We start from the raw sequence: 14,991 nt of genomic DNA on the forward strand, positions 1-14,991 counted from the left end.
TAGAAATAAGTAACAGTAGCAATACCCTGTTTCTTTCGTTCTCGTTATTTATTTAGGTTTCTTATATGACGATTGCTCTTTGACAAGGGGTACGGGGTGGAAGGGAGGTAGACGAGAAAAGCGATAGTGCAACTGAAGTGAGAGATCATTATTATCTTCAAGGAGGAAAAACACGAACCAGCTGGAAGCGAAACTTTGTGAAGCATTACCTCCTGTAAGTCATACCCCACCTTTTAGTGCAGAAAGAGGCATTATTTAGACAGAATCAACTGCAACAGATGTACTTAAATCATTCTGCAGTAAAGGTATGCAGAAGATTTTCTTCAACAACAACTTCAGCTCTAAGTAGCACAAGTCTTTAAGAACAATTATATTTTGAAACACTTGCAGCAGAGCGTTCAAAAACTGAGCAGTCTGACAACCCAAATTGAACTATTTCAGTTAAAAGTTCTGGGGAGCAGTTTCATGTTGCTTACAGGTTTATTACAATGTTTAACTTGTGAACTTTTAACTTCAGGGCAAAGTCTTAAGAACTTGCTTGTGTTTGATTGTAGAAACAGATAAATTAATTAGAGTTGCATCTATTTTTAAACAAGAAGTATTTATCCTGTATTAAACATGAAAGCACAATGAACATACAGTATATAGGAATACCTCTACCAACTTAGCTCACGTATGTGGTTTATCCATGTTTATCTACCATCTCCTACCGCTACTTTTACTGTTTGTCTTCATATTTTCTTTTTCTTGAGGAACAAATTCTTTCCAAATTGAGGAATTTCTCAATTTCTTCTATTTGAGTTTGTACAGTGGGATTATGTCTAGGACCGCTGTCCTCATCGCCGAATGTTCTTCCATTTTGTGCTGGAGTTACAGTTATGGGAGATGACTTCTGCTCATTCAAAGCAGTAAATCCTTCTTTCACCTGTCACAATAAAAATGTGGCAGTTAGTAATCAAAAAATTCAGATATAAATGTTCAGATAGTTAGCAGTAATTTGACATTAATCACGCAGGGAAACGCGAACAGAAAAATAAGTCAATTGGAAAAAACTGTTTCGCTTGAGATGCTTACTTCAGCTTGAATGTGGAGGACTTGATAAATTTATAAACCTAACCTTAACATAAGACTTAATACAGAAGAGTAGGAATTAAAAAAGACAACCTTGCACTAGAGTGCATGTTAGCAAAACAAATAGTTCAATTAAACAGTTTAATGTTGCAATTGACACTTCTAGCACTAAGCAATCATTTGATTAACAAAACCCAAAATCATGAGGTTTACAGTGTTAACTCCCTCTCTGCTTAGCTTTACAGATGAGAAAACAAACAGCATCAACTGAAGCAACATCTGCAAGCATTTGGCTTTGCGTGTTAAAGATCTTTTTGTTCTCTGAATAGTTTTAATTACTATTTCATATATATCCAAATCAAGCAACTAAGCAGGTTTTTGCTTGAATGATAAGCTTGCTTCACACAACCCTATAGCGTGTGCCTCTTGGGAGAGCCAAGACACAGCACCAGCCACCTGCTTGAGCACAAGCTCACAGCCAAACACGTTACATAGTCCCAGCTGCAGTTCTTGGGGATCTGGAAGATGATGGCTAGTAAGTTGCACGCTAGGGCAATTCTTCTGTTTTATATGGATTGTGAGGTGAGGCTCTGTTCAGCCATTTTTGAACACTGGATAACTGGCCCAACTACTTGTAAGCCACAGTCTGCAGGCCTGTTTGCAGTTTAGCACAGATTGGTTTTTTTAACTGAAATTTAAAGAGGGATGATTCATAGTATATCACTACATGCTGCTATATGCACTAATGATTAGAAGACTTTCCTTCCGCAGAGCATAAGCATTTCTTGAAGTTAAAAATACAATGCAAATTGTTCAGTTAACTTACTGTATCTGCAACAATATTACTGCTGTGCTTATGATTTTGATAGGTGGTCCAGTAATGGCTAATTGCCATTTCAATGGGGTAACTTCATTTGAGCGTTAAAACTTTCAACCTCATTCACTGCAAGCCAGTAGTCAAAATCTATGGAGAAGCATGCAGGGCTGCATGTGTGCTGTACTACTAATCTAAGTGTGATACGGTTTGAGTTGTGGGTAGCCACAAGTTGGGCTTGATGATCCTTGTGGGTCCCTCCCAACTCAGGATTTTCTATGATTCTGTGTAGTATTTCCAATGAAATATAGCCATGCTACACCACTTTGATTTTACTGAAGACAACAAACATTCTCCCCTTTGGAGAAGTGATTGCAATTAGGTAATACGTATTTTGCGCCTTGAAAGGTTTATATTCTAAATGCCATTTTCACAGACCTGTATTGGAAAAAAAAATCCTATCTGTCAAAGTAAAAATCTTCAGCGTTTTCACAACAAAATAGAAGCAAAACAACACATCTTACTACCCACACTGAGAAATATGCTAAGTTCTCTTTAACACCACAGGGGGGACATGCATAAAAGCATACACTTATTTTTTTCATTTTCTATCGCTTTTCAAGTGCTGCATTTTGGTTAAATGAGATTATCCAAAGGGAAGAAGGCATAAGTCTGCTCTTGTTATAAATGTGCAACAATTAAACTGAGCAGCAAAAATTACTGCTGAGCCTCTTCTTAATATCCCGACAGCTATAACATATCAGCCGTAAAAATGACATTTAAAGAAAGAAGGTATTAGAACAGCACCAGCACAAAAAGGGAAGGAGTGGTCTGCCATGTCCCAGGCTGAGACTTCATAGAGCAAGTATTTGGAAAATAAGGTCAAAACAGCAAGGCATGCTGTTCATGTCCATCTCAGCTTTTACTTAGCCTGCACGTAAGGAGCTTTAATTTGGAGGTGATGAAGTAGTAGTATAACCACCACTAGATAATGAAATACAGCTTTTTACTTGCTGTAAATTAGGCACTTCAGTCCACTCCTTTCTGGAAGTTCTCAGCTGAGTACGGAAGAATAAGCAAGGAAGAGCAAGAAGAGTGCTCCACTTTGGATTCTTGGCTCCACTTTGACAAGAAGAAAAGCAGGAGGCACAGTATCACCACGGTGTTTGCTATTTTGCAAAAAAACCACCTCGTTGTCATGCTCAAGTATAGTCACATTAGGAAGGTCGAGCAATTTAGCAACAATACTCTTATTAATTTCAGCGAACATGAATACTAGTAGCACTAAGGAGAACTGATTAAGTTTACTGAAAGTCAGCCAGTTTCGTCACCTGAAAATACTATATATACACCCTGATCTCAAACCTCATCCAGGAGAGACAGCCCTGACTACCTGAGAAGCTCCTCTAGCATCTCTTCCGCAGAGGAAGGCCCATTGCAGTTGTAAATTATTCTACTGCTCTTGAGTACTATTTTTAGGATCTAACATGGATCTAAGAGTGCAGTGCAAGGCATTGCTAGTGTCACTCTGAACAAACTTGTCTTACTGGAAAACAGCAGCTTGCTTTTCTACTATCTGCTTTTGCACACATATATAGTATCATAATACTAAACACTGAGATGACTTAGAGTATGGCATTACATAATTGCTGCATGGTATGAACTGATAGGCTTTCATTCCTAGATAGGCTTAATTTCCAGCCCTTGACAGGCTTTTTTAAAAAAAAAAATGAGATGTTCCTATTAAATAATATAGGAAATAATGCTCTTTTACTTAAAAAAAAAAAAACAAAAACGTAGCACGTAAAGAAAAATCTCTAGGTGATGATTTTTATTAAGGTACACAATGAACTACCCTTTTCTTCCCCTCCCAGACAGACTGGTTAGCATCTGCTTGATTCATATGCTGTGACTTTTTCCTGCTGCTTTCTATCAACCTTAATTGTGAAAAATGGTGCCTAGTTGCCCTTTTGATATTATTTTGGAGATTGACTCAGTCTTAAAGTATCCAGATGCGTACAGTTGTACAAATATCTGTGGAATTAGCTCACTGAGGTCTGGTCCGCAATATTTTTAATTGACTTACATGTTCTGTGGGAAAAGAAGAATCATAAAAAGTCTTTGCTATAGCATTCCATTCTTCAGTAGGGTCTCCCTGGGGGGCTCGGTGCATACTAGAGGTATTCAAAGTGTCGGCAGCTCCGTTAGAACTGGTAGAACCTGACTGACAAAAAGGAAATGGTAACAACTGCAATTTAGTCTCTAGGCACTAACTGTAAAGCAACTACATTTCTGGTTTACCTCTGATCTTAAAATCAAGTATTTTTGGTTTAAATCACTGAATCTCTGTTACAGGCTTTTCCTTCATTTTTCTTTCCTTTCAGATACTTCTGCAAAAATGAGGTATGTTCCTATTCCAGTTAAAGAGGCTTCGTGTCATTTTCATGTATTAAGTAAACTACATGAAAATTGTGATTTATACAAAATATAAGCATTTTCAGTATACAAACTGAGTATAGCTTTTATTGAACAGTACACCTCTAAGACTCGCCTTCTGAAAATGATAATGAAGTATATAATTACTAGCATCCTGACATAATATTGCAGGACGACTTGTAGTAAAGGCATTCTAAATACAAAGTTGTTTAGACAGACATCTTTTAAATAAGAAGTCTTTTTGTAAATAGATAAACCTAGTATTTCATGAAATCAGGCTATAGCTGTCTACTAATGGTAAAAGGACAAATAAGTAGATCAACTACAGCAGTATGAAGCTCCACTCCTGCAGCGGCTTTGTGCACTGCCAGCAGGCTCCACTGAAACCAGCACCAAACTACTTGCAGAATCAAAACAAACATACTTTCAAAATTACTTATAATGCAAACGGTCACTGTTTTTTTTCGCAGCACAGATGCCTGTCAATTACTGATATAATGATAAAATCATTACTTTGCAGAATCAAATAGGAGGAGAGTTCTCCAGGAACATTCTGCCCACTCTCAGTTAATTCCTCTACTCACTGCAGTGTGGCTGCTCCCTGGAAGCAGAGATGTTGTATGAACAGTGGATTGCATTGTGGTTGGGCAGTTAAAAGGAGTTCCCTCAGACAGCCTTACTAAACTCCAGTGCTCGGAGCGTTTCATGTGGCTAGCTGTGCCTTGGTGAGGAAAAATAAAAGCAAAAACAGCAACACATCTACACTGATTCCATCCCAGGTTTACCATTTGGGAAAATATTTGGAAAAGAAAAACACAATAAATCTTGCAAGTCGCAGTGCAGTGTGCTGCAATGACTAATTTGTAGGTGCCCTGTCAGTAAGATTTTCTACTCTCCAAGAAGAGGCAGGCAAGCAGAAGTAGGGGCCTATATAATTTAGGCAGTACGATGAGAGGGAGAGGCAGATCTGGGACCCAACCCAAGATCCTCAGCTGTGAAGTTTTGCCAGAATTGAAGAGGTCTGGTGACTGTACCGGTCACTAGGTAACTCATTTGTGGAAGCACAGTCATATTCAAATCCCCACCGGCTCCTTTGGATGAACTTGTTAGACTCGCTTCTCGGAATTACCCTACTGTGCGTACAAAAAAAGAGGAACGGCACGTGGATTAACTGCAGATAGCACAATCTATTCTTGCTGAAAGAAATCCACGCAGAACATCACATAATGGTGCATGGATTTTCTTGAAACTATTTCTTTTAGTAACGTGAATTTCAGAAGCAATGTGCCATCCTGAGATCAGGATTCTGCTACCACTACTATTGTCTTAGTGACAAAGGCTCATCTGAAACCGAACAAAACCGAACTGTGAGAAAATTGTGTCTGTATACAGAATATGCAAGACAGCGGCTCCAGGAACAGAATATCTGATAAACCTAAATTCATCATAGCAAGACAATATTAGGAAATCAGACTGCTTGTTTTCACGTCATTGCCACTGGCTGCCCAACTATGGAGGGGTCAAGGTGGGGGGTGTCCATTCTGCTCTTCATACACTCAAGTGGCAAAGGTGAAGCAGACACATACTCCCTATATTGCAGGCTCTTGAAAAACATCTAAGCACCTGAAGTTCCATTTTTAGCAAAGCTAGGGGCTTTCATTACTACCACAGACTAAAAGAAGTTTCTCCAAGCTTACGGCATACAGGCATTAAAAACAGAACCCATATGCAAGCTTTATTTTAAGAAAGGAAGACAGCACTAATAGTATCTTTTATTCTGTCCAGCTACTGCAGTAGAGGAATATATGTAAACACTGAATTTGATTTACTCTGGAAACAGAGATGATATTTTTATTACTTTGGTAAAAGATTAAGTTTAATTAGCAGCTAATTTTTAATGCAAAACAAATCTAAAATTGAATCCTTCCATATTTCCGTAATGATTTATAAAAATGTGCAATAAAGCATTTACTTTTTTGCAAAGACAAAATATTATTCAGAAAATGATCACCAGCAACAAAAGATGAAAAAGCTCATGGAGGTGGTTCTTACAAAGCTTCAAAGAGTATGAACTCCTCTCATACATTCAGCTCGTTCCGACAGTTCTGTCTTTCTTAACCAAAGATGTACAGTAAAAAGGGCAAGTTTTCTCTAAGCCCAATTGAAAGACGTATCTATTGGTTCATAAATTACCCTAATTTTTGAATGCAAAATGAGGGTACTGAATGATTTTGAGAACCTGCTCAGTACTTTTCAGATCATATGCAAAGCACTGATAAAACACACTCTGTATTAGGGTTACAAATGCCTATAAAAATTCAGTTTGAAATTGCCCTGCTTTTCTTTCACAAGGGAAAATATGAACAAAAATTAGATAGATAATCAAACAAAAATTGCTTAGCTGCATTTATAGTATAAATTGAGAATCTCATAGTACTTTTCAGTCTTTTTTTTTTTTTTTTTTTTTTTACAATAAGCTTTCTAATACTACACTGCTTAAATATGAAATTTCATATTTTGATAATTTTTAGAGAACACATTCAATACAGACTTAATAACCTAAATACTTTCTTACCTGGTTCTGTTTCTCTTCTGGCAGCATTTTCACTGACGTTTTGAAACAGTGCTTTTGAAATAACCTTGTTTTCCACTAGGCATGGTAGTTTCTCTTTTAAAACGGAAGGTTCTTGGGATGATGAAGTCCATGTAGCCTGACTTCTCATTTGATTTACTCTCGTACAAGAACTGAAGTCTAAAAATTTGAAGCGTACTGAAGTTTTCTCAGCTTTTTTATCTGAGGTTGAAAGATCAAAGGATGACCTTCCACTTACATTTACTAAATTTCCAGATGTTCTCATGGGTAAAGAGCATGATTCTTTCAGGTGACCCTCAGCAAACTTCCTTCCTGGAACTGTACTGTGCAGCAAGTCTTTTTGGTGTTTTAACAAAATATTATTTATTGAATTATCATTAATCTCCAGGGAATGTCTGTTTTTGATGGACTGTGTCTGAATTTCTTCATTAAGTTTATCTGTACCCATTCCATCTGCTGGGGCTTTTTGAACAGTTATTTCAAGGTCGTCAGCCTTCTCTGGAGACATGGCTACAGCATTCAAGGGACATGTACTTCTGTCACCTCCTGATTGCTCAGTGCTGTCTTGTTCAGCTTGTTTGCTGTGCACATCATCCACATTTACTCCTTTTTCTATTTTTTCAGGGCATAAAGTGTAAGTACCTGTAAGAGGCATGTTACTACTATGTTCTTTTGCAGCTTCATCAGTACTTGCATTATCACGATAAATGGGTAGTAAATTTTGAGCGTCCATTGCTGGAAAACCAATACACCTTAGTGTACCACTTCTCTTGATGTTTGTGGCATTGTCATTGTAATTTTTGTCATCAGTATCTACATGTGCCTGTTTAAAAGCATATTTATCTCTAGGTAGACCAATCAGATTTAACGAGCTTTTTTCTGTTCTACATAATCTGTTATCTGAATCGCTGTCACTGTTCAACATGCTGCATTTCTGGGATTCTGTCTGAGAATTTTCTTTAGCAGAAGATAGGATGCCAAAATGTAATTCATTCACTCGATGATTGTCTGTATTTCTCTCACACACAGCATTCTTCTCAGTGCAGACAGCTGCTTCACACTCTTTTTTGGATGCTTCGGTTCTAAGAACACTGTTGTGTTCTGTGATACTTGAGTTTTTGTCTACCTTAGTACAAAATGATTCATGTGCGGTATTGCACAATTCTTGGTTACTTGAGTTCATCTCTCCAACTGCATTTTCCTCACAGACAACTATTCTGTCAGTAGCATCCAAAAGTACCTTGCTTGTTTCTGTGTGATGTGCTGCTGCTGGACCAGTGCTGTCCTGTAGCTTCTGTTGTAAATTTGCATGGTTTTCCTCCAGTAGCGCTCTACATGCTGTTCCTAGATTTTCTGCTCCTTTACATTCAGTGACATGCATTTCCGAGTTCTGTCCTTGGGTAATTAAATCAGTATCTGTGCAGAGGGTATTCCTGGGAGAAGCCTCCCTTTGTTTTCCTTCCGAAGGGCTAGCTACATTAATTTCATCCTTAAAACTGTTTTCAAGAACTCGTAACTCTGTTAGAGTAAGTGTATTTTCTAGTTAGTGACGGATCACTGAGACATTAAATAACACATTGTTTTTACAGTTTAAGGTTTCTAAAATACAGACTTATGATTAATATCAATGCAGGTTTTTCTTCTCTTACATTACAGTAATATTTCAATCCTCACAAAAAATACAGCAAAAAACTACTGAAGATAAATATTATGTTATCGCAATTTGCAAAACATTTATAAAGTGTTCAAAGAGAAAGTATCTTAACGCTCTGTACATTTTAGTTACGATTGTATTGAAAATCTATTGAAATATTTCCCAACTAGCATTTGCTTTATTAAAAGGTCTTAATTGGGAAATCATAACACTTAATCAACCCACTGTGTATGCACATACAAGTTTGTAAATAGCTGCAGTAGTAGACTGCTTATCTTTTTGCTAGTGGCATTTGTAGCTAACAGGAACCAAACCTGCTGAATTGACTATGTTCATACAGTAAGGAATATGCTATAACTTGATGGCAGTGAGCCAATGAGGAATAATTGAAGCATTTCAGTATCTGAAATGTGTCTTCTGAAAAAATACACTCAGGTGTTATGAGCATTGATCCTATAAAGCTATCATTTTACAGTTAATAATCATTTAAGTTTCCACTTATCTTGGCTACATTTTAGAAATGAAGTGTTAAAGACTATATGGTCTTTAGGCTTCAAAAAAATCACTTACTAGAATTATAAAGCACTTGGTATAGACAAGCATTATGATCATCCACACGAACAAACGCAGTGCAAGCACTCTTGGGCCTACTTTTATTGTTCTATGGGAAAGGGGAAATCTTTCCTCGTTTTTCTTTCCCAACACTACTGTATACCTCATTCTTCCCAACGCATACCCACTTGACTGGAATGTAGGAGAAAATATTCCAACAGCTTGAGGAGTGACATCACAGATCTTACTTTATGTCCCAGGGCAGCCATGAGAAGCACGGTGCTTTCGTACAGAGCCTTGGGAATTTATCACAGACTAGCATTGCTGACATCAACAATTTACCGCTGTTAGAAAAACATTTAATTCAGGATTCAAGCATTTTCTTGTCATATGCTATACTGTAATTAGTTATCCTTTTATCAACAATGCTACTTATCTCTACTATCCATGTAATCTTATTACTTTGTTCTATCTGTAATTCCTCAATGCTTAAGGAGAAGTTCACTGTGTTTTTTACTTCAATGTCATCTTCATGTCCAAAGTTACTGTCTTTTCTTAGTACAGATGGCGTACAATCATTTTCTTTCTGAATAGTCTGTAGTTCACTGTCTTTTGATTGTTCTTGACCACTCTAGCATAAGAAGGAAAAAGATTATACATACTTTAATAATCTACTACCGTCTCTGATTCTGAAGTCATTTTACAATTCTGATGCAAACAAGACCATTCTCCTGAAGTACGTAAAGTTAATGTAAATGGAGGGAAATAAAGGCAGGCTAGGACCCTAGAGGATCAGGAAAGACATTAGGCCCTACTAATTTCTAATCACAGTCCACAAAAACAAACTCACAAACTGATAGTTTTTCAGAGGAAGGAAGATGCTTTCTGTGCGCACTGACTGGATGACGCCCTCTGTCTACAGGTTAAATCAGTAACCTGCTCAGTAATTATACACAGAAAAAACCCGCAGGATTGCTAATTATGCTCAAACTCACATGTACATATTAACACTTTTTATTTGCTCCCCCCAACAAACCACCTGGGATTTTTAACTCAGTTTCATACACAAATAGGCTTATGAATTTGCTCTTTGCCCATTCCTCATTCCCTCCCAGGTAGATTTTGAATCTGAACAATCAAATTCAACAGGAGTAGAACCCTGAAAGATGTTAAATTCCATTATATTCTGTAAAAACTGTCAGCTAAATAGTGAAGAAACTACCTAAATGAAAATCCACCCACTCTTTCTCATTAAAAAAAAAAAAAGGCAAAGAAGAAGCTTCCATCCCTTATCTGCAGCTGAAGGCAGGAGCTCATGCTGGCTCAGGTGAAAGTAGGTGGATGTGGGAGGGAGCAGGGGCACTGCTTAGTCCATAAAAGGAGAAAGGAAAAGCTAAAGACAATTGGGTGTCTGGAGGTGTTAGAAGGAAGGAAGGTTGGGATGTGGGAGGGAGTTACAAGTGCTGCACTTGGGCATAAGATCTTTGGGGAGGACAGAGTATATTGTAAAATGGAGGGAGGTGCATATGCAACACTGGTCAAAATTGGATTATCGCCGTGGTACAGCAGCAGATGATATACAATAGAAACCTGCAGGAAACAATTTTCTACAGGTCACCTAAACATCCTGATGCTCCCAGCTTAATTTATCTGGGGAATGGAAGAGTCATGGCAAATGAAGGAGAGGCCTGCAATTATTTTTCCCAATGCCAAATAGTCCACCTTCAATTTTTCTTTTAATCCTGTCACCTGTAGAGATTCCGATTTGAAATTGTAAATATTGGGTATTTTTGTCTTCCAAGTTTTTAATTAGTTAGTTTTGCTTTTTGGCTATATGCAGCCTTGACACTATGCTTTTGAGATTTTCTAATACAAGAACTAGAATTTTTTTTTCATGAAAGCTGTAATTCTTTCACAACCTCTTGCTTCTAAAAGCTGTTTCTTTAGACAGAAACAGAGAGCAACCCAATATAACTTTCTTTGTATGGGTATAGAATGACTGCTATGCTCAAACTTACTTTTGTTGTTACGGGGTGAGCTGTTGAATGGATCTGAAACAAATATGGTAAAATATTTACAGAAAGAGAGAAAGGTTACATGATTCCTCTCTAGATTTTCAGGTGGACTGAATAGATCTTTCAAAAATAAGGTCAAAGATGCCTAAATATCAAAACTCTCCAATATAGATTTGATTTTATTCCCCCCTCCCCATAATTTAGTAAAATACATCTGTGCAACATATGCATACCTAAGACGACCCTTCCTTCAACTTGTTTCATACCATTAAGTTCAAAACCTTCTCAAAACCACATCTCCCTGTATGCATACAAGCACAATAATAAAAGTAATCTGCCGCTAGGTATAGCTCTGTTCACTAATAGTACACAGCTGTATTACGAACAATAAACTAAATGTGAAGCACGGTAAACTAAATTGCAGTGCGTAAGTCAACAGGAGTGTGATTATTCAGGTTTAAATTTGGCTCTGAAATGAGATCTACCATTGTGCTTGTATTGAGAAGAAAGTTTAATTCCATTTCTATAGCTGATCAGTATGAAGTTTACATACACGCTAAATTTCATGCCCCACAAATAATCACAGGGACTTCAGATTGCACTAGGTGAAAAAATATATACATGCAGATTTCCTTGCAGTATTCCTCCACCCAAATCACAGCCAACACCTTGCCCTTCTGTGTTATCCTAGATGCTGACTCATCACAGATCCAAGATGAAATACCACAAATAACAATTATCAGTGTGATCTGCGGCAGCTCCTGTAATTTCTTGCCAGCGTTCCTCTGCAGATTTCACCCAGCCTAACTTGTCTAAGTTTTGAAATCTTACAATCATACAACAGACAATGGTAAGCCAACTCACTGTAGAAAAGTTAAAGGTACATGTTTAGGTGACATCTCCTATTTTTTCCCCTATTCATAACCGTATGTTTTAAGCGTATCTGCTTTCAAACACATTGGATTATCTCAGTAAGCACAAGTACAGTTTGTCATGAAAGGCTGATAGCACATTTTGATTCTGCATCCTAAATATAATTCATTTTTTACTTTAATTCAAAGAAACTGATTTTCCAAAGTTACACGATTCGCATCGTACCATGGAGAATTCATACAGATACTGCATGATGAGTACACATGCCAAGTTTAATTTGCACAGCATTATTAATGCACACAAGATGTGTGTAGTCACGTGCGTGTACACTTGAATGAACATCTACATGTATTGTGAGGAAATTCAGCCAAGTTCTTCCAAATTCTAAGCTCTTTTCAGTTTGTTATTTTACTTTCAGTTCACAGCCTAGTCCTCCAAAGAAATGTTGTTACTTAGTGTCTTTCTAACGCTGAAAGAGAAATTTATAGAGCTGCAAAATGATTTTTCCCTTCTGTGAAGGATGAGCCATTGTCTGAGTGGAAAAATGAATGGAACAATAATGTAGACAATACACAACGAAATAACAGAATATAATCCATATACAAGAAATTTTTCTCTTATAGCTTCTGACCCTGTTTTTTTCAATCTTTTCCAAGACTAGGATATAAATTTGCAATCCAGTCTAAGTAACAAGTAACACACACCTACAGTGCTATATGCTCCTCCTTTTGCTTCAAAAGACCACCTCCACATGCTTAACCATTTACTGACTTTTCATACATATCCCGAATGTGGAGCTGAGCATGGACTCTGCTCACCCAGCAATGCAATCTCTACTTAGTTCACACATTGCCTAAGCCAGCCATCTACTTCCAGCGTTCGTTGCTCATACAGCTTACTATGCCTTCGATGATTCTTAAACATACTAAGCCAAATAAAGGTTGTTTTCTTTGTTTAAACTAGAGGCCTTAGATGATCTATTCATTGAAATGATGAAAATTTTGATTTGTCACGTACTAACAGAGACTGATTTTTTTTCCTTTGTGTAGAAGTCGACTTGAACTTGCACAATTCCACAAGGTCAGTGGGTCTGCAAACTATGCAAACTATGCAAAACATATTTGTGAAAAAGGATTTAGGAAAGATATATTAAGATAATTGATATCTACTATATATATATTTATTGAAGTAATGAATCTCTCACGGTTCTGCAGTACAAACTGCCACTCCGGAAAAAAAAGCATTCTCTGGGCGCAGAAATTTTTAATGAGATCTTGGATCACTGACTAGATCACAGAAACTTCTAGGCTTAAGCAACATCAAAGGAATATCACTGGACACGAGAGCCAGACTAGAAAAAAGGCCACGTCTCTCATTCTTTCAATTCTTTTATAAGAAATATTAGAGGCACTCACGTGCAGATTTTCTGCTTGCTCAGAATGCTGGTTTTCCTGAGGAGGATGGCAACCTTTAAGATGTCCTTGCATCTCTTTAAGGGCATTCAACTCATTTTTAATAGTGTCAATCTCTCTCCTCAAATTTTCTTCCTAAAATAAAGGAGAGCTCACAAACACAGACCCTTATTACGTGTTCAAATACAAAAACACTGTTTATCAACAGATTAGCAAATTCAAGTAAACCCTTAGAACGAAGTATAGATAATAAGGTTTCTGCATACAAAAGTCAACTCTGAAGCTTTGCATTCACACCAGGATTTTAATCACAATACCTCACAGACTATCCTTATTTATTAATTGGTATAGGATTATTATTTGTAGCTTTTTCCCTTTTTTCGGTTCAAAGATAAGCATGATGGTAAATATTCATTCTCTACCACACTTCCAAGGAACTACAACAATAAAGAATTTTCTTGGCACTACTTCTGTAATAGCCTCAAGAAACCAATGATTCTTCAGTGAGTAGGTAATAATTACATTTTTCCATTTAGAACAAAAAATGATCGCAAGACAAGTCATAAAAACAAAAACAAATGAGTAATTTTTCAGAAATACTTTAATTTACAACTATTTCTAAAGCATTGTATAATGTTAATGTTATCCATGATTACGCTATTAAGAAATTAGAAGTCCAAATTTAGCCACAGCAGAAAGACAGCTGGTGGAGTGTTGGACACAAAGAAAGACATTATGTTCTAAGAAGAAGATGCAAACATTCCTAAGAAATAAAGAGGGCCAATTCCCATGTCTAGACAGGATACTACGGTAGATGACACTGCTAGAAATCAGGGATATCGAATCTTCTCAGCAGGGAGCATCAAAACAACCCAGTTACCTTGTAGCCTTATGGCTGCAATCATATTCATAGTGGCAAAAAAACTCAAGGAATTAGGACAACAGGATTACAATTTCCCCTCAGGCTCTCTAAGAGAGTCTGTCAACTTCAAAACCTTTCTAGCAGTAAATGCCACGTATATGGAAGTAAAAGAAAAAAAATTCTATTAAACAAATGCTGCTCGCAATCTAATTTCCATACTCAAAACAGAAGAACATGTCTTCCACGCTTCTGCTCATATATTATTGCAGACAATACTTTAATTATTCTGAAATAAATAGCAATTACTGAAGTACTCTTTAAAAATTAATTAAAAAGTAGAATAGCAAATTCTGAAGATAAAACATTGTTTAGATGTATGCAGAGGTGAACAGGGTTTTATCTAATCTTTAACTCCCCAGTCAGTTAAATAATTCCAGTCCAATGAGGACCCTCTGCTTCAATGCACGCCTTCAGCAGCTCTACCCAATTCAGTTTGAGGTTGCTTCCCCACCACCCACCTTTGGACATATGGCCCTTCACAGGTACCTCCAGGGTATCCCAGATAGGGTAGGTGTTTTTTTTTTTTCCCCACCCCCAAAGCATGTAACAGTTAACTACTGATTTTTCAAGGTTTTTTTCAGGGGTAAAAGAGAACAGCCTAGAAATGCTGCTATTCTCTGAATAAGTTCTGAATAAAATTGTTCTGAAA

At 37.1% G+C, this 14,991-nt stretch overlaps 1 protein-coding gene across 20 annotated transcripts in view; it reads right to left on the reverse strand.

Moving 5' to 3' along the window:
• Nucleotides 28-14,991, reverse strand: part of CCDC73 (coiled-coil domain containing 73) — an 81,009-nt gene continuing 66,045 nt past the window's right edge. For 17 of the 20 annotated variants that reach the window (XM_021401925.1, XM_021401924.1, XM_021401926.1 and 14 more), the window contains 5 exons: nucleotides 13,424-13,555; nucleotides 9,583-9,751; nucleotides 6,897-8,432; nucleotides 3,972-4,105; nucleotides 28-925 (listed from right to left, as the gene is read on the reverse strand). In XM_021401925.1, the coding sequence (XP_021257600.1) occupies nucleotides 719-925; nucleotides 3,972-4,105; nucleotides 6,897-8,432; nucleotides 9,583-9,751; nucleotides 13,424-13,555 (2,178 nt within the window). In that variant the 3' untranslated portion in view covers nucleotides 28-718. The remainder of the gene's footprint in view (nucleotides 926-3,971; nucleotides 4,106-6,896; nucleotides 8,433-9,582; nucleotides 9,752-13,423; nucleotides 13,556-14,991) is intronic. The other 3 variants (XM_021401935.1, XM_021401936.1, XM_021401940.1) reach the window with 1 other exon arrangement.

This window comes from Numida meleagris, chromosome 6 (genome assembly GCF_002078875.1).
Source record: "Numida meleagris isolate 19003 breed g44 Domestic line chromosome 6, NumMel1.0, whole genome shotgun sequence".
NCBI lineage: Eukaryota > Metazoa > Chordata > Aves > Galliformes > Numididae > Numida > Numida meleagris.